The sequence below is a fragment of the Ostrinia nubilalis genome, chromosome 12 (assembly GCF_963855985.1).
Source record: "Ostrinia nubilalis chromosome 12, ilOstNubi1.1, whole genome shotgun sequence".
In the NCBI taxonomy this organism is placed as follows: Eukaryota; Metazoa; Arthropoda; class Insecta; order Lepidoptera; family Crambidae; genus Ostrinia; species Ostrinia nubilalis.
The window spans coordinates 1,919,997-1,944,242 of NC_087099.1; the positions used below are offsets into that span (position 1 = coordinate 1,919,997).

A 24,246-nucleotide genomic window follows, 5' to 3' on the forward strand; every position below is an offset into this window, starting at 1 on the left:
TATTAACTGTAAATAGTCGTGAAGATGACGGTAGATCAAGCTAAACTAATATTTTTATTTTATTTTATTTTATAAAACACATGACAAATTACAATTTTCAAAAAAATATTTTAACAAAATTGTTTTGCTTAGATCTAGATTGTAATTCAGAAGTATGTGTTATTAGAAAAGCAAGGTGGGTAGGTCAGTACAGTTCAAACGTCACCGCAGTCATGCACGTAACGTACGGACGCGAGCAAACAAATAAGTAGGTAGGTTAATCAGGCGAGACTCAGCGACGACGTCGAGCCGACTCAAAGCCATCACCGAGCCCGTCAGGCGCGGCGTAGAGGACATCCTGCAGTGATTTGATATAATGTGTGATTCTGGAAGCAAAAATATCGATCTCCGGGTAATGCTTTGCCAATTCATTATACTGACGAGCCATTCTAACTAAGGGACTGTAAAAGGAGGTATTGTTTTTAAAAATCTGTAATGCAAAAAGGTTAGTTTTGTTGGATCTTCGAGCACTATGTTTGATGTTAAATGATATTTGAGAAAGCAAGTAAGGGGTGTCTATAACCGAATTAATTATTTTGTAAAGATAGACAAAGTCAAAATATTTTCGACGCAATTCAAGTTTTTGAATGCCAAATTTTTGAAGACTTGCTTCATAATCGAAACCTGGACGACCCAGACGCAGGCGATAGTTAAGCATTCGTAAACATTTCCGCTGTACCCGCTCAATTTCGTCAATATGTACCCTGTAGTGAGGAGACCAAACGGGGCTGCCGTACTCCAAGATACTCCTGACGATAGCGGAGAATAAATAAAGCATGGACCGGGGTTTTTTAAAACCTTAAGTGGATCTGAAGACGAAACCAAGGAGTTGATTGGCTTTTGATGTTATGTGCTCATAGTGTGGTCGAAAAGATAGTTTTTCGTCAAAATAAACGCCAAGGTCTCTGGCAACAGAGAATCTCGACAGGACCTGTCCGTCAATCGTGTAATCATTAACGATCCTGGAACGCTTGTTAGTGAATGTAATAATAAAACATTTGTTGATGTTGAGATCCATGTTGTTCTTCTTACACCAGTTCGAAATAGTGCTCAGATCTTTTTGTAAGTTAATGCGGTCGGCATCAGAAGAAATAGTTTTAAATATCTTGAGATCATCTACGTACAACAAACATTCGCAAGATAGAAGCTCGATAAGGTCGTTAATAAAAACAACGAACAGAAGAGGCCCCAAGTGAGACCCTTGTGGCACCCCGGAAGTGACTAATGTTGGTAATGAGGTGAATCCCCTTAAAGCGACCAATTGGCTTCTGTTACTGAGGTAGGAAGTCATCCAGCGATACAAATTACCATGAATACCGTAAAGCGCAAGTTTTTCACAAAGCAATCCATGATTGACACTATCAAAGGCCTTCGAAAAATCCGTATAGATAGAGTCTACCTGACCGCCTGTGGCAAAGCTCTTACATAGATAGTGTTTGTATTCTAGCAGATTGGTGATAGTAGACCTACCCTTAACGAAGCCATGTTGTTTATTTGATAAGTATGGCTTGAAATGCATATATAGCTGATCATAGACCAAGGTTTCGAATAATTTTGCAAAACAAGATAAGATGCTAATTGGTCTATAGTTATCACAACGGGTCTTATCACCACTTTTAAAGATGGGTATTATGTGAGCTGTTTTCCATCGCTTGGGAAAGATACCGTAGTTGAGTGACTTATTAAATATAATGCATAATGGGATGCTAAGCTCCTTACCACATAGTCTAATAAATAGCGGAGGAAGTAGGTCAGGTCCAGGACCTTTATTTATGTCGAGATTTTCAATCTTAGTCATAATGTTTTTCTCAGTGACTGTTATATACGATAATGTGTCAGCTGTTTTGCCCGTAATAGATATTGTATCATCTTACGTTTTACCCATAATAATACCTACTAAACGTTTACATACTTTACTACAATTTATAAGCACAAACACATCATTTGAAAAATTATGAACTAAGAATTTGCGTAAATTCAAAACTGTATCATCACAACGCATTCCTTTCAAAAACGCTTCATAGTTTGCGTTTCAGTCTTAAATACAAACATACAAATTGAAACCCGCAGCGTGCAGCGAGCGAAATACAAAGCGACTACGGGCCGCGCTTGTAGCTTACCTCCAACAAGAGCTTTTGCTTACAGAGTGTAAGCAAAAACTTACAATTAACACATTGCAATTATGTATAGCTACTGTAATATAAATTGTAGTGCTTTCTTGAAAAATAATCTTGTAAGAAGAAATAGGAGATGAAAGTTTGAATGAGTAAGCTTTTAGAGTGATCATTTGATCAGAATTAAAAATAATGGCCCGAAATGGTATTACTCGTATGTATGAGTGATTGCATCCGATTTGAATGCGTGAAAACTCTATAAAACGAAATGGATATCCATCCTAAGCCTATTCAGTAATTATTTCGTATACATTTACTGGTATAATGTATACTTAATACATTCATGTCTGTTTATTCTAACGAATAATTGCTTACATTGTACCATTCCAACTTTTCCGTTCCGTATTGTAAGTGTAATTTCGTATGTGTACATACAAAAAATAACCACAAAATATGAATACACATATGTAAATAAATCACTTCAAGCAAGCTGCCACAATTATACGGGTGGTGGTTGACGGATGCCACATTGTACCCATGTCAACATAACAACTTATATTTATTTTTTCTCTCTAGCTTTTAGTCATGTTGTGGCTTGCCGAGAAACTTAAAACATTATTAACAAGAATGAATGAAGATGTCTGCCCAATCTTTCATAACTCCAAATACTAATACGCTTCTCTGGAAAAAGGGATAGCAATATTGCTCGTCATAGTCACATTTCATTACGTACATTGTTTTCGTGCTATTCTCGGAAGATTCCTTAAACTTTGTATGATCAGTGTCGCATTTCTGATGTCGACCTATTAAAATTTAATGGTAATTATGTTTGAGAAGAATATAATAAAAAGTTTGTAATGACTGATGTTAATGATCTAGGCTAAGTTAGAGTTTGCTAACTATCCACTTAAAACTTCACTGGTCAAGTTGTAGACCCCAGTTATTAAGCAGGAGCGAGATCTCTTCGTCATCAACCTAGGCGACTAATTATGCCTGTATCTTTGATAGTCTCTGCGTCTGAAAGGCATTCACAGCCCCAACATATTAAGCACGAATACAATAATTATGTTATGAGCACTCGTTCTATCATAGATTGGATCTAGAGACAACCCATTTATTAGTAGTAGTAGGAAGTGATCATGTAGTTTGTTTACCGATGTCTGTAATACTAATTTATAAGGCGATATTTTAAAAGCGACGAAAGCCGAACGGTGAAAGGTCAAAGGTGTCTGACTGACCGACCCGAGATCCGAGGAACGCTGTTTCGAACTTCACTATTGTGGTAAAATTACTCGTGTACAATCATATTAACTTAGCAGGGGTTAACGGGTCTAAATTAATTTAAAAAATGTATATGAGATACACTCTTCTCTTCGTCGTCGCTACACTCTTGGCAGAGTGGTCGTGGTCGTCACCTATTTTGGTGGCAAGCTTTACAATCCGTCGTCATTCATTTCATTCTTCAATTTCTTGTACGCTTGTGGAAAGAAAATGTATAGAAAACAACGATACCAACCTCTCTCAATCTTCGGATCGCTGTTGGCCGAATACAGCGCGACGGCCGAGTCGTCTCTATACAAGTCCGTGACTTTGGCCTCGCACCGGAGTATGGGCGCGCCCCGCTCGTAGTGGGCTGGCCATAGCTGCACTTGCACGTACAGTTCGGACCTGAATAGCCCTTCGGACGCTGGGTGCACCTGGTACATGCCTGGGGTTACCTGTGGGAAAAACCTGGATAAGTATCATGAGGCTGATTATAAGACCATGAAAGTTCGAGATCAACTGTACCCTGAGCACAAATAGCTCTTGTGATAGTATAGTAATCGTATTTCACAACCGTAACGGCGCTGTTTTGTTTTTCATACAAAAGAAATAGTTACCATGCCATAACGAGAACGATAGGTATTTATTCATGCTCAGGGCACTGAATGCTAGCTTTTGCTGCTCTGATACTATAGACTGGTATAATATTATTACTTTTCGTAACGTAGGTATAATCGAACACTTCTTAAACTTAGTTCTTAACTTTTTGCAAAATATTTTATGTATCTACAATCAAATTACATGTAATATCTTAAGATTTATGGATAAGAAACTATTGTATGTACCTATATGTTATTTTGTGTTTCGGTTAGGTGTTTTGGTTACCTTTTTTCCAAGTGGACCATTTAACACAGTAAATGCAAAACATCCAAGAATTTCGATCCATATTACTGTTAAAGTTTTCATTTTACAAAGCACCATCATGTAATGATTGTAGCTACATGTTGTTAACTGTAGTTGAAGGCTTGTTATTCCAGCAATTTTTTCTAAGAAAATACCTTACTAAACAACGGAGGTAGCAATCAAAGAAAACGTGGGCGGTTCTCAGAAACAATACCGAGAGTCTTGCTTTGTTAAATGAAGGTTTGATTCCTGAATATTATTTATGAAGTGTCTACTGGAATACCTTCGTTAATACTAAAGAAGCAGGTTGTGTAGGTATCTGCCCGTTTTATTTTACTTTGATTTTCATTGAAACCGTTTTTGGATGGAAAAACGTTTCTAGAGAAAGATCAATGAACGTAGCTGTCAACTGGGTTGATATTATGAATATTGTGATGGTACAGATAAGATTACAGTACCTTTTTTTAAGGAGAAAAAATGCGTTGAATCGCATACCTACCCTGCGGGGACAGGGTAGATTATGTGGGGCTCACCAAGTCAGAAGGACGAGGCATACCCACTAAAAGACCCCGGTGCTCCGTCACTCGCCTTAAGTGGGAGGAAACTGTGGGTTTCCGGACAAAGCCTTCTCTACCACAACCCTAGGACGGGGGGCGACAGGAGCAGCTGGAAGCACACAGCTGTTCCAGTCCGACGGTGGTGGTGGCCTGTGCAATGCAGGCGGGGGTGCCCCCACGCCTCTGGCCCGCTGGCCATTACCGAGGAGAGGAAACTGGAGGCGATCATATTGTCCTCCGCTTTGGATCATCCTCGCGCTCTCGCTCCGTGGCTTCCTTCTGAGACATCACGTCTTCACAGAAGGAGGCCATTGCCACCCAGGCCTCGTTGCTGTCCAGCATAGCTTTGACTATACTGGGCAGCACAAGGTCCCGGCCTACCGAGGCGATAAGCGTATTGCGCTGCGGAGCCCACGCCGCACATACCGCAAGGGTATGGTGCGCCGTGTCCTCCGCACCGCCGCGACACACGTGGCAGGACGGAAGATGACAGTACCTACGTCAAGATGCAAGAAATACTTTTTTTACTTACTTTGCAACAAAAAATTAGTCTTATATGCTGTCGTCCGTAAAAAGAGTGTCGTCGTCGGTATTGGTAGTTATTGATATATTCTAAGGCTGAGTTGCACCACCTAACTTTGACCGTAACTAAAACGATAACCGGAGTATTGTGTATGGAGTTTAGCAGAATGTTGACGTTTGACAAAGTTAAAGTAAGATGGTGCAACCTAGCCTAAGTGTAGTTATATACATTTTCTGGATAGTCTACTACACCATAGCGTAGCGTGGAGTTCATGCATCGCCACAAACGCAATAAACAATCTGGTCAGGTGGTGTTGCTGCGATGCTTGTAACTCGAAGAGGCGTGTTGATATGTTGCGAATTGAAATGCTTTTTCTTCATAAAATTGCGTATATTCTCAGTTTCAGTTAATTTAAAGCGTTAAGTCGTTACAAGTATTTGAAAGCGAATATTGAGGTATTTGACATCGACACAAAATAATGTTACCGTTAACTACTAGACAGGTGGGGATTCTTGGATGGCTTAAACATGGAGTGCAGGTGCGGTTTTGTTCCCCAGTCGATGAAGCACCTGATGTCATGCCCTGAGTGCCCAAGCAACTGCACTCAGGAGGATTTGATGAGTGCTACTAACAACGCCACTCTTGTGGCGAAGTTTTGGGCTGACACTGTGTAGGTTTGTTGTCGACACGAAAAGAAGAAGAAAAAGAACTATTGAGTAACCTATCAATATTCAATAGTTTCCCCTAATGGTTGACAAAGCCTATAGGATCTCGTATGTACTGAGCTTACTGTATGTACATTTAGTATACTATTTGTACCTTTGGATTCGCCCACGCTCTTTGAGAAAATTAGAAATATCAACAGTAGAATACAAACATTTCTGCCCCAAAATTTTATCCGCTGGCTTCATTGGAAACACACGGACTCTTTTTTGACAGAAATTACCGTAAAATAATTGCATTAAGTTATTTCGTACCTACTCATTTCTCGCTTTTAAAATTTATTGCCATCATAGTTTATTCAAAGTACAAAAGCTAAATAATAAAAGTAATATAGAGAGCCTAATGGTCAACACAAGCGTCCCATGTTATTGCAACTTTAAGAGATATAAAGGCATTCTGTTTCAGTCTCACTGAAAGCAGTTGAATGGGAAATAATTTCCCATTCAACCATGCTATGCCATCTGCAGCTTGGCTCGCGTTTCCTAAGACGCTTTTCATAAAACAAGATTCCGTATGTTTCCAAATTTGTGGACCCGTAAAAGGACAAGCAAATATTTCGTGTAAACACATTTTATGTTATAGAACGTTAATAAAGTTGTTTAGATTCTCGTCTCTGTCCGTAAAGTTCATCGGAACGCCGAGTTGACTTCAGAAACCACATTAGCTTTTAAAATGCAGGAAATTTCAATTTCGGAAGCTTTTCGCTGGTTATCGTAGTTAATAGACAATATGCTGCCCACAATGAAAGTGGGTTAGCGAAATTTTCCTTTAAACTACGGGTATGGGATGGGTGGGTAAAATCATAGAAGCGTTATGAAATTCTGAGTGAATTCATGTTTGAACAATGGTCAATTTGTAGTGAGCTTTTTAAAAGGTTAAATAAAAGGCTGAAATTCCTTCATGACGATCGATCAACAGAGGGAGCTGATCTTCCCTGCCCTTTTGTTTCTATGTCTGACAGTCTTCCACCTGGACATGTGCTCCCCTGACTTGCCTTTAAATATATATCTTAGTCTTTAAATAAACTTCGGACGCAGGTCGGCCATAGTAAGGACAATCTGTTCAGGTGCATACGGGAAGATTAATGAAGGCTACTGACAACGCCACTCTTGTAGCGGAGTTTTGGGCTGTCACTGTGTAGGTTTGTTGTCGACACGACAAGAAGAAGAAGAAAGGTCGGTCGGGAGCTTTTGGTGGGGAATAGTATCCACGAGTTATCAGCTCTTTGAACTTATTGATCATAATTCGTTTTTGATGACTGTTAGCGCACCAATCTTAGTGGTTATCAATCATCCAGCAACTTAAATATTGTATCTTTCTAGTATATTCAAAGACCGACTTAGGAATAATTATTATGTCGCCTTTCAATTAACGGGCTAACCATTCATTATTTATTGCATTAAAGTTACATCCACGCTTTTGTCTTTCACAGGATATGTCCAAAAGAATTTAGCTGAGGACTCTACACAAGGCGGCGCAATTTAGCGCGGAGTTTCACAGGTTCCTATGGGCAAACTGTGGTCGCGTAAAAATGTATTCCCGAAGTTGGCGGGAACGGGTTTTGAGGAAATTTCGCTTTTAGAGTGTAATTTGGTTTTAGTACTTTTTTGTACGGCCAACGATGAAACTCCGATCGTTCGGATAGAACAAACTTTCACGTCGTATTTTGTGGGACTTGTCAAGTTATTTGTTGAGGAATATTTCGTGAGCTGAGATCGGAGTGGTCTTTGTGTGAAATGAGATCAATGAGATGAGAGAGATAAACAAAATGAACTTTTTAAAAGTTAGGTTGTAAGTAAGATAATCAATCACAACGCCTCAACACAGTAGATTATATATACTGTGGCCTCAACGTCATCACGACCGCTCTACCAAGAGCGAAACGAATAAGAAGAAGATGATCAAATAATTTTTTATTCCAATTTTGATGGTTTTCTTTGATTTGAATCAAATCCAAGCAAATGTTAGAGAGCTAGCAGCCTTTTACTTTAATGTGTTAAAGATTCTAGTCGACATAGTACAAGCTCTGCTTAGCGTGAGACTAGGTGATCAGTTTGAATTTTTAATAAAACTACTAGTTTGGTTGTGTAGCTTAAAGTCATTTAACTCCTATAGCTTCAACTGGTATATCTACAGTACCATAAGCTCGACATAATGCATCATTAAAAGCTACATAGTGCCATACACTCTACATATTTAGCAGTAATCCATTGTTTCATATTTAGGTTAAGCATCCACATATCCTATTTTTATCTTGCAGCCATTGAAATTCTTCTTGGCTATGTTTCAAACTGCCATAAACGCACGCTTAGTAGCTTATCCCACATAAAATTATATGCGAACGAAAACATAGTTGTAAAATAGAGCAAGTGGCACTAAATGAAATGTTACGGCGAGAAATGGCTCTTAAAACACCTACGTAAACCATTGTTTTGAGGGCCGGTCTATTTTCGTTTTGCTATGATAGGTATTGAGTTTCAAGCCCGTATCATAAAACGAGGTACAAATTCAAACTCAAGCGAAGATTTAAGTGATTAATAAAATTGAATTTTAAAATATAAATCAATGAGAGACTTGGATTTATTAGACTGTAGTTAACGGTTTTCGAATTCGGGTTAATTGGTCTTTATTTTCTCTAAGTTCTGGTTGAAAATAGGCTTAATAGTATACAGGGTGTTAGGTAAATGGGTATATGAGCCGACACTAGCCCATGTTAACATGGGCATATAAATGATATGGTGAAGTCAGAAAATTGATATCTTCATTTTAATTATTTTAATTTTCATACAAATCGGATTTTATAAAATTTATTTTATATGAAAATTTAAAAAAATAAAATGATGATATCAAATTTCTGACTTCACCATACCATTTATATGCCCATGTTAACATGGGCTAGTGTCGGCTCATATACCCATTTACCTAACACCCTGTATAGCCTGTATAGTTATTTTTAAACCCCTGTTAACCCCTCCAAGTAACATGACAGCTTAAATAGAAATGTTAACAATATTTGTGAGGGAATTTCAAAACTTAATCGCATTGTTACTGAAATAAAATACCAACTCATATTTTTGACGTACGCGATTTTATTTTATTACTCGTACAATGTTTTGTACATAATTTTATTTACAAAAGTCCAAGTGGAAATATTGGCCTCGAAAAGTTTATTGCTTAAAAATGTTTTACCCAAATTAAATAAAAATATTATTATTTACAGACTTAAGTAGTCCGGGCTAATATTTGAGGCAGAAAAACCGTGAACATTCTACTAGATTAATTTGGGATAGAACTTTTAGTAATGGAAAAGTACGGTTTAATCTTTTCTTTATTTAGGTTGGTTTGCGTCTTAATTAAACTTTGAACAACTATTTTTGTAACAATATAATTGGTTGTCAAAAGGCACGATATGTCTGTCTATTTATTTATTTTTAACCTACTAGAATTTTAATCTGTCGGCACATTGTCGTGTCAATCAAAGGACATCCCAATTTCTACAACGTTGCACTGCACTGCCCCCATCCAGGTCTCTCGTGACTTTCACTAGTTCGTCAGTCCATCGAGCGAGGTCTGACTATTGCCACTCAAAACTTTTCAGCCCTAGCGGCCATCAGCTACTAGCTATGTGCCCCGCCAACTGCCGCTTAAGTTTGACAATATTTATGAAGAATCTGTTAGATATTTTGGCTCTTGTACGGATAGATGAACATTTTTGTAAGGATTTACATCTTTGCGTAAATTCACAGGAAGAAATCTTTGAACATAATTTCACACTGCCCCTCTAGTTCCAAACTAAGCAAATTAAGTTTGTTCTATGGGAACCAAATGACTTGTTATTCAAAAGTGCACTTTCTACGGATTCAATCACGACCCATTTTCGCAATTAGATATTTTCCCACACATTTCTAAGCGAAACTCGATAGGAAAAAAACAAAAGAGCGAATGTTGAATCATTGCTTAAACTAGCACAATCTAACAATATACGAGTAAAACAGGAACTTTTTCGTATTTTTCATGCAAACCGAAATTGGTTTTCTGGCAATAAACTACTGAGAGAATACACATTAATCAGCTAACGAAAGAGAACGAAACAAATATGATTATTTACGGGGATACAGGTGTTGCAGCTAGAATGCGAAATTAGACTTGGAGCTTAATGACCAAAAGAAAATAATAGTACCTAACTCATCTATTATGAATAGACGCTGCTGGAGTGCGATTTAGAGTGAGTTTGTTTGCATAATATTAAGATAAGATAAGATAAGATAAGATAAGCATTTATTGTTAATTGTGTTGATACAGTGGTGTTACATAAAAGGCACATAATGCTAAAGTACACAATTTATCCATTTCGGACGTACAATATAAATTGTCAAAAACATAATTAATTATTAATTGGATTATTATTTTGCAATGTCAGTTATTATAAAATTATTCATTACATTACATTAAAATATTCATTTAAATTATAAAAAGATTTGTCAAATAACCAGTCTTTGAGCGTTCGTTTAAATTTGATTCCCTCTAATTGTTTTATATTATTTGGCAATCGATTGAATATTTTTATTCCAGTTACGTATGTACTTTTTTCATAAATGTAACTAGAGGGTTTTACAACACACATATTATATTTATGTTGCGAACGTAGATTGTGCTTAGTATCACTTTTTTTACAAAACAAATATTTATGGTCTTTGACAAAAACACATATTTCTAGTATATATATACACGTCACAGTTAAGAATTTATAGTCTTTGAATACATTTCTTAATGATACATATTTATTTATATTATACATAATACGCAGACATTTTTTTTGGAGTATAAAAGTGGACTCAACATTTACAGAGTTACCCCAAAAAATTATGCCATAAGTCAAGAGGGGGTACACATATCCATAGTAAGCGTTTTTCGCAACGTCATTTGATGATATATTTGTCAATATTGAGATAGCATAACAACTACTAGAGATTCTTTTATTAATGGATTCGATATGTGCTTTCCAATTTAAATTTGTATCAACAGTGACTCCCAAAAATCGTGTATCACTAACTTGTTCAATTTTCGTTCCATTTATATTAACATTAAATTGTAGTGGTTCTTTTTTGTAGTTCTTAAATTCAACAAATTTGGTCTTTCCTAAATTTACTTTCAAATTTATAGATGCTAACCAATTTATAACCCTATTTAGCGTATTGTATATTTCATCAACAAAACCACCATCATCCAATCCCTCCTTAGATATAAATATTGAGGCATCATCAGCATACATGACGCACAGGTGACTGGCTATTAAGGGAAGCTCATTGATATATATCAGAAATAGGAGAGGTCCCAATACACTGCCTTGCGGTACGCCTAGAATTATTTTTTCAAAATTAGACTGCACCTGCTTGATTGTCTTAGTATTTTCATCATATGTGTCTAAGATTGTCGCTTGAAATCTGTTTGTCAGATAAGATTCTAAAAGATTAAGGGCATTCCCTCGTATACCTATATGATTGAGTTGTTTTAATAATATGTCATGTACCACACAGTCAAAGGCTTTAGACAAGTCTAGGAACAATCCAATGCAGGTTTTTTTATTGTCAATATCTGTCCATATTTTCTGTAAAATGTTATATATAGCTATTGTTGTATTTTTTCCTTTTTGGAATCCAAATTGGTTATTACTTAAGATATTATTTTTATTTAAATATGCTGTTAACCTTTTTGCTATTATCTTCTCGAATAATTTAGAAAAGTTAGGTAATAATGCTATAGGTCTGTAATTTTCGTGTTCGTCCTTTGGTCCTTTTTTGTGGAGAGGTTTTACCAGAGCTTTTTTCAGATCATCTGGAAATATTCCCGTTTCAAACATTAAGTTTATTATATGGGCAAGAGGTTCAGCTATAAAGTCTATACTGGATTTAATTAATGTCATTGGTATTTTATCGTAACCTGTACTTTTTTTGTTTTTAAACTCTCTTACGATGTTTTTTACTTCAGAGACAGTAACAGGAGTCATAAAAATGCTGTCTAAACTTGAGTTGATTAGAGGTTTGTATGTACAGTTTGATTTAGTCAATTGTTGATTATTTGTATTAATAAAATGGTCATTTAATGATTTGGCTATGTCATATGGATTGTTAATTAATTCATTGTCCTTTTTTATAGTATGTATTGTTTCATTTATTGTATTTATTTTTGTTGTGTTTTGTTTTATTACTTGCCACGTAGCTTTACTTTTATTCTCACTGCGATTTATATATCTATTATTTGTATTTCTTTTTGATTGTCTTGTTACTGATTTCAAGATTTTACAGTACTTTTTATAAATGATTTTTGAGGCTAGACAATTTCTTTTCCTATTCTGTAAATATAATTTTCTTTTATTTTTGCTAGCTACTGATATTCCTTTTGTTTTCCAATTTGGAGATTTATTGTATGTCATTTTTATTTTAGCGATTGGGATACAGAGTTTAAAAACAAGTTCAAATATATCAAAAAAATTTTTGTATGCATAATTTGGATTTACTTCCATATAAACATCTTTGAAATTAAATTGAGATATGTATTTCAAAAATATTTCCAAACACCTATCCGAATATTTATAAATGTACCACGACTTTTCATAGAAGCTTCGATTTGCGGCAATTGTCATTAATTGACATGTATGATCTGACAATCCTACATCCAATACTTCAACTTGGTATTTTTTTATATTAGTAATAATATTGTCTATGCATGTTTGAGAGTGATTAGTAACTCTTGTTGGTGTCTCAATGGTAGCATGCAATTTGTAAGATCTAAACATGTTCAAAAAAGATTCACTTTTTTTATTTTTTTCTAGTATGTTAACGTTGAAGTCGCCCAAAATGAAAATATTTTTGAAATTATTTCTAGTCCTAATAGTTATTTTACGGAGCAAACATTCCATGTTAGTCAAAAAAAGATCCAAATTGCTGTTTGGCGTTCTATAAATGCATATTACTAAGTAGTTAAGACCAGATATTACAGCACCACAACATTCAAAATAAGATTCTACAGACATTTTTGATATCCAATCTATTTCACGGCAGACTATTGCATTTTTTGCATAAATAGCAACACCACCTCTTTTTTTCCGTTTACGACAGAAGTGAGCAACTTTTTTGTACCCGTTTATTTGGAAAATATCAACTTCCTCTTCTTTTAAGAAAGTCTCACTGAAACAGCATACATCAATGTTTTTTTCTTCTATTAATAATTCAAGTTGGTCTACCTTAGATTTAATACTTTGTGCGTTTAAGTGCAGTAAATTAAAATATATAAATATATATATTATTGGGAATAAGCTGAATTGAAAGTAAGAGGTAGCTCTAAAACAGTTACTATTTTAGGACTTATACGAGTAGGTGGAATATTTCAAATATTTTGTAAGTATGTAAATATTATGAATTGAGTCTCTTTGGGCAAAAGGAGTATGATAGGTACTTTATGTCCAATTATGGTAAAGATATAGGTAGTAAAAATGGCCGTAACGTGAGAGAACCAGCTTGAAATAAGATAAAAATGTAAATGGTTGGTGTGATTTATGGTAAACAATACAAATATAATTTGCTTAGTTAGTAAGTCAATTAGTGATCAAAACGGTGCAAACGGTCTTTACGTTGTTATGGAATGCACAATTTACTAAGTCATTCAGACGCCTTTGGCGGCACACTAAGCTTGACAGTAAGATTGTGACCTACACCATAAAAAGAGAAGAAGAAAAAGAAACCAAATGACAGTGAACAACAGCAACTAGTCCACAGCAGTGTAGTTTACAAAACTGGCAGTCTTGGCATTCTCAAACAAGTCAGATTTAATAGTTTGCAGCCACATAAACCAGGGACAGTTTATTTAAAATCCAACTAGTACAATACTAAAACCGAGTTCCAAACAAAACTAAAGCATAGCAATATCCACAGAATGGAAGGCTTTGGAGGCATTAAAACTTGCCACTATAGAATTCCAGTTGGAACTAGGTTTATTCCAATTCCAAACTGGAGTTTGCTTTCTCGCATGTTAATAAAGTATTTAAATCTAAAGTTAGCTGTAAGTTAGCCGAACAAGTCTGTTGATAGAAATAAATTAAGTTAAACTAATTTGCACAGGTAAATCCTGATGTGTTAATTAATTTAAATTCAGTATCACTGAGTTTGCAGACGAAATTAATTGCATTACCGAGTTTTGAGATGGTTTGAGTTTGTATTGTTCAAAGCAAAATTAATGTTTCGCTGCAGGTGTTTTTGTTATGAAAGTCGAGTTATTTCCACACTATAAATAAATAAATCTGTTATACCTATTTATATAATTTTAACTACAAGTGTAACAACGTCACATTTATCAATCAATACTACTAGCGCCATCTCATGGTGTTCGCCTGCATTACCAAGCCTCCGCGGATCACCGTGCTTATTGTAAGATGTATCTAGTTTAGGAAGTGTTTGCGCCGCTCGCCGCTAGATGACACTAGCACATTGAGAGTCGATTTCTACACCGCGGTGTCCAGATTTTTTTCCCTTAAAGACCTTCCGACGATTATGTTGAATATTGGAACTTTTGTGAGGCGTAAGTAATAAGCCAAGGTTGCATCCGACTGTGACGTTCTTTAGGGGAATCACAGATTGGGACTTCCGAACGCCTAATTACAAATTGCCAGCGATTCTCCCGCGTCTGTGTCCAACGTCCTTGCGGGAATTGGTCTACGGACGGGAGACGCCCGCACCCACATTTTTGTACCTGCCCCGTACTTTGCAATAAAGTACCCCATTTTTGCATCACAACTTGGTGTTGTTATTTGGAGCCCTTCACCCCGCTTGTCAGCCGAGAAACTCAACCCTACAAAACAAGTCGATATTATAAAGGTGTAAGTTGGCAACTATGAGTGACTATCTTTATAAGGATGAACCTTTTAAATATCTGGCACATATAGCGGAATATCACTTCGCTTGACTAGTTCTGTAAAATAAATATATAATTCGGATCTGTTCTGTGTCAGGGCACGTCTGCTCTTTAAAGACCTAAATTAATATCCTGAGTAAAGGGAAGCTTACAAGAAATAAGGTCTTGACAAAATGTATAACACTTTTAAATAAACTAAGCTTTTATTTATTTAAGGACAGCTAACAAGACATACACGATCAAATGAAAAGGAACATTAAAATCTAATACAAGCTGCCACGACATGTGCATAGATTGCGTGGAAGCGTAGTATCGACTGAGTAAAGTCTAAAATTTAGCTTGAGAATTTAACGCAAGCCAGGAATCCAGCATTATCATCTGCATCAAATAATGTATCTGTCTCAACTAGGCTAAATTGTGAGTAGTTAGGATATTATTATCTTAGTGCCTCAGAACGAGAAAAACCGACCCTAAAGTAAGGGCAAAGAAAAAAAGATAGAACTTCTTATTTTGGCTATAAAACTGATACCTACTCATATTGGTGTTGGTATTGAACTCTACGGACAAAGTTTGTGTTTGGAGTGATTCTAATATCACCAATTCAACAATCAATCAACGAAATCAATTACGCGTTATTGCGTGCACGAATCTCAGACGATTTCGAACGCTTCTAAAATACATGGTGTAATTTCTATACGCACAAATATTAACCTATAAAGCGCTGTGTGCGTAAATTCACTTTCATCTTAAAGCAATCATGCGAAATCTGAAACTGAGTACGGCAAATCGATCGAATATTTAGTTACCGCATCAAACGTGTTAACATCTGGGGGTTTGACGTACTTCCTTGTTGTGATTGAGAGTAGAAAATTATGGTAGAGTTCACGTATTGCTTTTGAAGCAAACAATAGTTGATTAGGGGATGAAGTAATTAAAAAGCTACAAAAATAACGGTATTTGGGAAAGTATTTGATCGTTTTATGTTTTGTTTACAGTAATCAAGACCTCATTTCAATAAAAAAAAATATGTTAAAAGAAAAAAAAAAACTTTGATTTCTAAATAACTATATCTGAAACTTTTAAGAATCAGTAAAACTAGCTCTATTCGCATCAAATAAATATCTCAAAGTATTCCCCCAGATTTTTTTACAGACGGACACTTCTTGAGGTATGAAACCTAAAAAATTAACACAAAATCAGTAAAATTGTATTTTCGCGGAGCACACTCAATTTATGGCTTCATAATTTTGCTATTTCTAAATGCATTTTTGCTCACCGCCTCTAAGATTATTAAAGGTTTCTCGTGAAGTTTTAATGAAGTTGCTGGCAACTTATTAGTTCTAAGAACAACTTAATAGACTTGAAGTGGATGAAATGCTGCAAAACTCACTTTACGAAACCACACGCTATTAATAAGAATATTTTTTTGGTTTACACTACAGTCAGTAAATTAAAAATCGTAGTAAAGATAGATAATATTGAAGTTATTATTTCAAGATTGTTTTATGTTATACATAAAAATGGCAGGTATTTCACCACAATCACACCAGTAGACCTAGGATGCGCGCCGTGATAACTTTTATCGACGTCAAAATGTATGCTATACCTAGGCAAAATCGATAAATGGCGTGAAAACCGCTTAGCGCGGGGGATGCAATCTAGGATGGTACATATCTGCCCTGTAAGTGCCTATTCATAATATAATGATCTATTTCTTCTTCCTTTTAAAAACCAGACACACCATAAGGTTGATTCTATTAACCTTATATAATTTAACTTCTGAAAAGGGCAGGGTAGCCAAGTGACGGGAACATACCTGCACACCGACTGCGCCGGATGCCGGTTGACTGAGAGACTAATGTTTAGCGATCTAAGGTTAATGCGTAATCAATCACTAACCTAACTGGACTGGTAGGCCAAGATAATACAAGGCTAGGTTATTACAACGTGATTTTTCTATTCTTGTTTCCCATCGAAATCGATCCCAAGATCTCCAAAAGATCTTATTGTTCGTCCGTTCGTTTCAGCCGAAAGACGTCCACTGCTGGACAAAGGATTTCCACAAAGACCGGTCCTGCGCCGCTCGCATCCAGGCACCTCCCGCGACCTTCACCAGATCGTCGGTCCACCTAGTGGGAGGCCTGCCTACGCTACGTCTACGTAAAAGATTTTATACTACCTATCTTACTCTAAGTACCTAACTACAAAGTAAAAGTTTTATAAATCACCAGCACAAAATATGAATGAATGCCAGCTGAATGAATTGGTATTCATTAATTTCACTTCATAAAAGAAATTTCCATTCAAGTTTAGCTATTTTTAGAATCAGATATCATTAACTTTTTCTCGTCAATTTACAGAATCACAATATCTAGAATTTTCGTGAAAATTAGACTGCTTTTCATAACACAGTCTTAAGTTGGATAGATTTGGGGCAATCTAGAAGCCGAGACAGTAAATCAAATATACCAGCTCAGTGGAGTGAACTAGCATACATGTAGGCTTACGTTAGACCGAGTTTGCCAAGTCAACGCGAATACTATCTGTATAATATGTGACTTCTTTGCTTTAGAATTTAAGACATTATTTATTAATATAAAGCCTAGAATGGAGTAAGTTTCCCAATGTTTGATTTAATGAAAATAACGGGAAAAAATAGTGGGATGGTATTATTTACGGACCAAAAATATTTATAGCTTTAATGTTATCTCTTCTAGTGATGAACAAGTTACATTGATTTTGTAAAAATTTTTGAGAAGGAAATTACTTAAATAACTGTTTAAGAAAACTTAAAATGGAGCTGTGGATTTATGAAGTGACGGGCTGAGTGTAGCGTTCTTTACTACCACTTCGGGGCAAGATTTCGGCTGATTTGTAAAGATACAAAAATTTAGATTTAGTTAAGTTTTTTTAAAAACTAGCGGTCGCCCGCGACTTCGTACGCGTGGATCCCGTTTTACCGCCTTAGGGGTGGAGTTTCGTAAAATCCTTTCTAAGCGGATGCCTACGTCATAACATCTACCTGCAAGCCAAATTTCAACCCGATCCGTCTAGTGCAGGGGTCGGCAACCTTTTGAGTCGGAAGAGCCAAAAATTACTTTTTTCAAAATTTCAAGTTTTTAAAGAGCCACAAAATTTTTTCTTGCCAACAATAAATAGCCTCTATACTTTCATAAAGTTTGTTGATAAAAAAAGTAATCTATTTATTCATAAGAAAAATATCTATTTATTCTTGACAAAATGTATTTGCACACCTGCATGCAGGTTGAATACTTGTACTAAAATTTTTTTGTAAGAACTTTATAACCTGTATTCTGACAAATAAACGCTTCTTATCTTATCTTAATAAGATAAAAATGAAAACAATTAAACATTTACTTACTTACAACACTAACTTGTAGGAACTTCAACAACAAACAATTGAGCAAACTGCTGCGGTGAAACGCGAGTATAAGTAGCTGAGAGAATGCCTAAACCTCGTTAATCGTTTCAGAACATTTTTTTTTTATAAAATAAATAATATTTGCGAATGGAACTAAAGAGCCGCAGCCTCACATCCAAAGAGCCGCATGTGGCTCGCGAGCCGCAGGTTGCCGACCCCTGGTCTAGTGGTTTGGGCTGTGCGCTGATAGATCACTATGTCAGTCAGTCAGTCAGTCACCTTTGAGTTTTATAATATAGATGATTTTTGAGACGCATGGTATTGCTTTTCTTTAGATATGATCTCCAAGGAAATCCACGAGCTGAATCGACGATTATAATCATTTCTTTGGCAGGAATATGCCTCTATCGACATACATATTTCAAGTTTATCGGAACTATCCTACAAAACTATCAGAGCTGGTTGATATTATAGGTACCTCGTACTATCTACATCGCATAGCATTCTGGCTCGAGATTGCATCTACATGGATGCTTGGAATGCTTCCAATGTACGTGTATCTCGAATATTTCTCGTACGTGGAAGCTGTAAACATTTAAAGCAGTCTATCTTGGTTTGATATTATTATTACGATTTTAGTCATATTATTGGGTTTGTCAAAAAATGAGGGACTGTTCATAAAAACAGCTATACGAGTATGTTTTTTAGTAATTTGTAGGCTATGAGACTTCTAAATAAGTAAGTAAATTTAGGGCCCTTTCATAGTCATAGTCATAAATGTTTATTGCATCATGTTGGTACATTTGGACACGGCGATCCCGCAAAACTTGTCGGTTGTGTAAACACACAAGTGTGTTTGAAATTCTAACGGATAGATTTTTTGCGGAACACTGCAAATTGGAGCTTCGGGAGGCTAAACGGAATCCTGCTAAAAACGTTCTCCGAGGGAAATATCCCTTGGGTCTTACATAGTTTGCAAAGATTCGAAAACTACACCGGTCACCCATTTGCTTATTGCCCGGCCACCATTGCCTTACTTAGATCACATCGTAACCTCATATAGCATTAGGCCACAACATTGGTGTACCTAAGGCCAAATTTCAGGGGGTCCTGGCCCCTGAAATGCCATGATATGGTACCATTCTCGGGTGTTTACGGCCCACCCACCCCTGCTCTAAACGCGCATGGGCCACCAACCTCACTTTGAAATAGTAATAAAACCATGCATTTGTTGCAGTCAAAACTCATAATCAGTCAAAACCACTTTTGACTGCAAAAATCAGTCAGAAGTGGTTTTGACTGATGCCCTTGGTCAATATCACTTTTGACTGATTTTTCCATAACTGACTGTAACATATCTACTTACAGGCAAGTCGTTGATGTATATCGCGAGCTCTGCCGGCGGCCGGCTGGGCCCGGCCGAGCAGTTGGCTCGCATGACGTCACCCGGCGTGTAGTGGTGCTGGCTGGTGTGGATGGATGGCGACGACGGCGGCAGAACTAGAGAGGGACAGGTAATTGTGTTACTTATTGTGATTACTGATTTATTTGTCGTATTTTGGAAGGTTTACAGCCGTTTTTCATTGCTATATTTTTTTAAAATCTTTATTTAAGGAGCTTGATCAACATTGGGCGACCATGTCACATCGTACAGCAACATTTTAGTTAAATGAATGAGTTTGAACAGAGACCTCCGCTTCAAACCCACTCAGACCAATTATTTGTATAGTGATCTGGCTTCCTTTGATAGAGGAAAAGTATTACATCTCCCGACTTCCCACAACATTTCACAAGAGAACTGTAAATTTATTCATTGCTATCATTAATATCAGCCTCTACAAATTATGTTGCTAATTTAGAATACCTACTAAATTATGATCCTTGAATCTCATCATTATTACCTTCTCTCCCATAGAACCTTTCAAAGGACTAAGAAATGTTTGAAATCGTTGAATCTCATCATTATCTATAGGCCACTGCTGGACATAGGTCGCTCCTATAAAATGCTTCAGCGAACGAATGTCTTCTTGCAACATTTTTACTACCTACCCACAGTATTTACTCCAGTCTATGGCCATCCGAGCATCTTGATCATTATTTTTACGCAATAGATCTTGTTTGATGGCCATTGGATACATGCTGTTCTTTATAGCTAAAGATAACCTAAGCCATTATGCTCGTGATGTCAGCTTAATCAAGTCAAATCAAAATAATGTAGAGCTAGAACAAAACTATTAGGGGAGGCATATGTTCAGCAGTGGACGTCTTATGGCTGAAATGATGATGATGATGATGATGAACAAAACTAGGCCTTACCAACAACCTCCATCGTATTGGAGACGATGGAAGTAGCGAAGGAGGGTGCATCAGCCGTGACCTCGCAGCTGAAGTTGCCCGACAGCCCGAAACTGACCCTCGTCAGCACCACTTGGCTTTGATTCGACCGCGCCAACTGTGAACAAGGGAAACTAAGTTAGTAGATACCTATACGAGATAAGATAAAACCAAAGAATAAGTATTTCAATACGTAGAACGTCAATAGGTGAGGTAGCTGAGTAAAGAATAGACGAGGATTGAATTCAGTGGTGGTTATAGAAGAAGGTTGAACAGGAAAGACTGATGTGGATCCGGAATAAGGAACTGTATTATACAGTTTTGACAGTATTTTAATATTTTTACATTACATGAAGCATAATGCGTCACGGATGCTAAGTATTATGTAGTCGCCACATAATACTGCATTGTAGCGTTTGGAAAAACTTTCTGCTATAGACTAAAACTCACGCAATCGAAACCACTGCCATAACCTAATTAGTTAACATACGACGCTGACAACTCATAACGTTATCATTCTATTGTATTGTTTGAACTACTAAATCAAAATCCCAGATTCATGAGCTACAAAGTGTTCCAGTAAAGTACGAGTACAAACATCAAACACAGAAACTGACTAAAGCTTATACCCATGTTACAAGAATTATCGCGAAATTCCCACGTTTCAAAGGACGGTGCGCTAGTTTCATTTTTCCCGTGTTTTCCGGAGTTTTTCCGAGTTCCCCCCTTTTTACTGGAACAAGCGATCCTTCCCCGTCACCTCTGCGGTGGCTGTCCATAAATACAACTCTTTATCTTTTGCTTTCACACAACCCGCGATAATAACCGATGCTCCGGTTTTATTTTCGCATCATTTTACGAGTATAAGAGGGTGTTAGTACTTACCCAGCTGTGCTAACAGCCTTTAATATCTGCCCGTTTACTAAGCCCTGTAGATATTATTTTATACAGGGTGATTTGCAATCAGTATCCAATTTAATAAGCTCTATAGAACTTCAACATCTTTCGCGGAAAAAAATATTGAATATCTAATCCGCGGCTGTCCATATTATCTTAAGCTGGGTTGCACCATCTTACTTTAACTTTGACAAACGTCAAAAATCTGTCAAACTCCATACAAAAACCATCGGTTATCGTCATAGTTACGGTCAAAGTTAAGTGGTGCAACCCAGCCTTAATGTTTAAAGGTTAAGACTTATTTTCGCGCACCATTGTGTCTATTAAGCTTTGCAATTAACTGTGTGTACGTGTTTTTCTATGAACAAAACAAATTATCTACGTGTGTCCATTTTGAAACCGTGCGCTGCGGATAAAAATAATAGGAAAAACAATTTTTGTTTTCTTAACGTAAATCGATTAAGTTACTGATTCTGTCGCTCCTAAAAATTTGGACACCGATTACAAAATCACCCTGTATTTATTGGAGTAAAGATGGAGGATGGAATAAAGATAATATATCTCAAGACCGAGTAACTAGCCGACCCGATCGTCTTGTCCTTAAAATATATAGAAATCCACACCTCGTAGAACAAGAATGGTCCATTATTCTCGAATATGAAATGGTATTCGGAAACTTTTCCAATATTTGTTTATAAGAACTTAGGTACCGTGATAGCTACTCGAAAAAGTCATTATTTCAACCGTTCTCAAGTTTTTCTCACATATTATTATTATGCGACAGATTTTTATTAACTAAGGCTGAGTTGCACACATCTTACTTTAAATTTGACAAACGTCAAAATCTGTCAAACTTCATACAAAAAGCACCGGTCATTGTTACGGTTACATTAAGGTGGTGCAACTCAGCCTACGTATTCTGTTATTAAATTTTTAGATTAGTACCTACTTACTTGCTCTATGTAGAGGTAGGTATGGAGCTACATCAGTTGAGACTAAACTAATTTTATTTTTAACCCCTTGTTCATCTAAGATCCCACATAAATGCTTTTCATCCATATGTTATTTGATCCTCACGTTGCCGCGTTTTCTTAGAACAACGATCCCCCCGTCACCCTAGCGCCATATGTCCATAAATACAACTCTTTATCTCCTCCACACACCGGTTCTCAACCTTTTTTGACCAGGGACCACTTTGATTTTCTTCATTATTACCATGCCATATCAAATTATACCAAATGATTCCGAAAATAAACTCATTACAAAACCTCTCAAATATTATTTCAATGGAAGGCATCTTATTTTTTATGCAACACAAAGCAGGTATTAGACCTCAATCAAACCTGACGATGTGCATCCTCTAGTGCCTATTCACTCTCGTCTTGAAGATGCCCGTATTATAAAGGGAAAGACAGCAGCAGACAGTGAATTCCAGTCCCTAGCTGTTTGCATTATAAAAGAGCTAGCGAAACTGTTAAATACCAAATCAATTACATAATTACCAATGAATGAATGTGATTTTGAACTAACATTCTTCTGTACTATTTCGATAAATCTAGGACTAAGACTTTTTTTTTATCCACAACGAGGAAGCTCTTGGCCTGTATCTCACCTGATGGTAAGTGACGATCAGGCCGAAGGTGGAAGCAAGCTTCACCCGGAATCCTCAACCACGGAGGAACTGGCTATCTGACCTTTTAACTGCCGGAACACAACAACGCTGTTAACATTGTTGTTATGGCGACAGACTTAGGTAAGTAAGATGGTGGTAGCTAGCCAGGCGGACTTAGAACAAGCCCTACCACCAACCAAACCGAACATAAAAATCTGCCCCCACTGGGAATCGAACCCGGGACCTCTGCGTCTGAAGCAGGTGGTCTTACCACTTGACCATCTCCTGACACTCGAACGTGCTTTGCTCGCGAAATTTAAATGCCTTCGTGGATATTTTGACTCCTGTGGACCACCGGTGGTCCACGTACCAGGTTGGGAACCACTGATTTACACTGCCGTGATAATAACACTATGGCACATTTGTGCCTTTTTACTGCAATAGCGCCCGGGAGTGAATTTGAGGCAGTTGATGCTAAGTTTCGGACAATAAACGACCTTTGGGAAGGTCACGGATTTTAGTTGGGAATTGTGTCATTCTTAGCTATATTGCGGCTTAAATTATTTATAGGCTACAAAGGTTTGAAAAAAGGCCCAAAAACAAAAGGTCCATATATAAATCATGTAAAAATATCAGACGGTTCATTAATTATATTATTCGGGTGGAGAAAAGGACATCATCCATTTTGGTCCAAAATCAAAAGTGCCGGCCAAAAAATAAAAGTGCTGTATTCTGATAGAATACGTCCGCCTTAGCATTTATTACTATGGCACCAAAGCTGTAGCACCACTGTGCATCGTAGTATTTGAGTTCTAAAAATATATGAAACGACTGACTTTGATCTCAAATACTACGACGCACAGTGGTGCTACAGCTTTGGTGCCATAGTAACAAATGCTAAGGCGGACGTATTCTGTCAGAATACAGCACTTTTTTTTATTGGCCGACACTTTTGATTTTGAACAAAAAATGTATGAATAGTCGATGACTTT

The 24,246-nt window shown here is 36.8% G+C and overlaps 1 protein-coding gene across 1 annotated transcript in view; it reads right to left on the reverse strand.

The window, feature by feature from the left end:
* Positions 1 to 24,246, reverse strand: part of LOC135076772 (uncharacterized) — a 109,425-nt gene that overhangs the window by 5,099 nt on the left and 80,080 nt on the right. The window contains exons 5-7 of the mRNA XM_063971199.1: positions 20,728 to 20,863; positions 19,778 to 19,911; positions 3,670 to 3,871 (exon numbers count right to left, since the gene is read on the reverse strand). Of these exons, the coding sequence (XP_063827269.1) occupies positions 3,670 to 3,871; positions 19,778 to 19,911; positions 20,728 to 20,863 (472 nt within the window). The remainder of the gene's footprint in view (positions 1 to 3,669; positions 3,872 to 19,777; positions 19,912 to 20,727; positions 20,864 to 24,246) is intronic.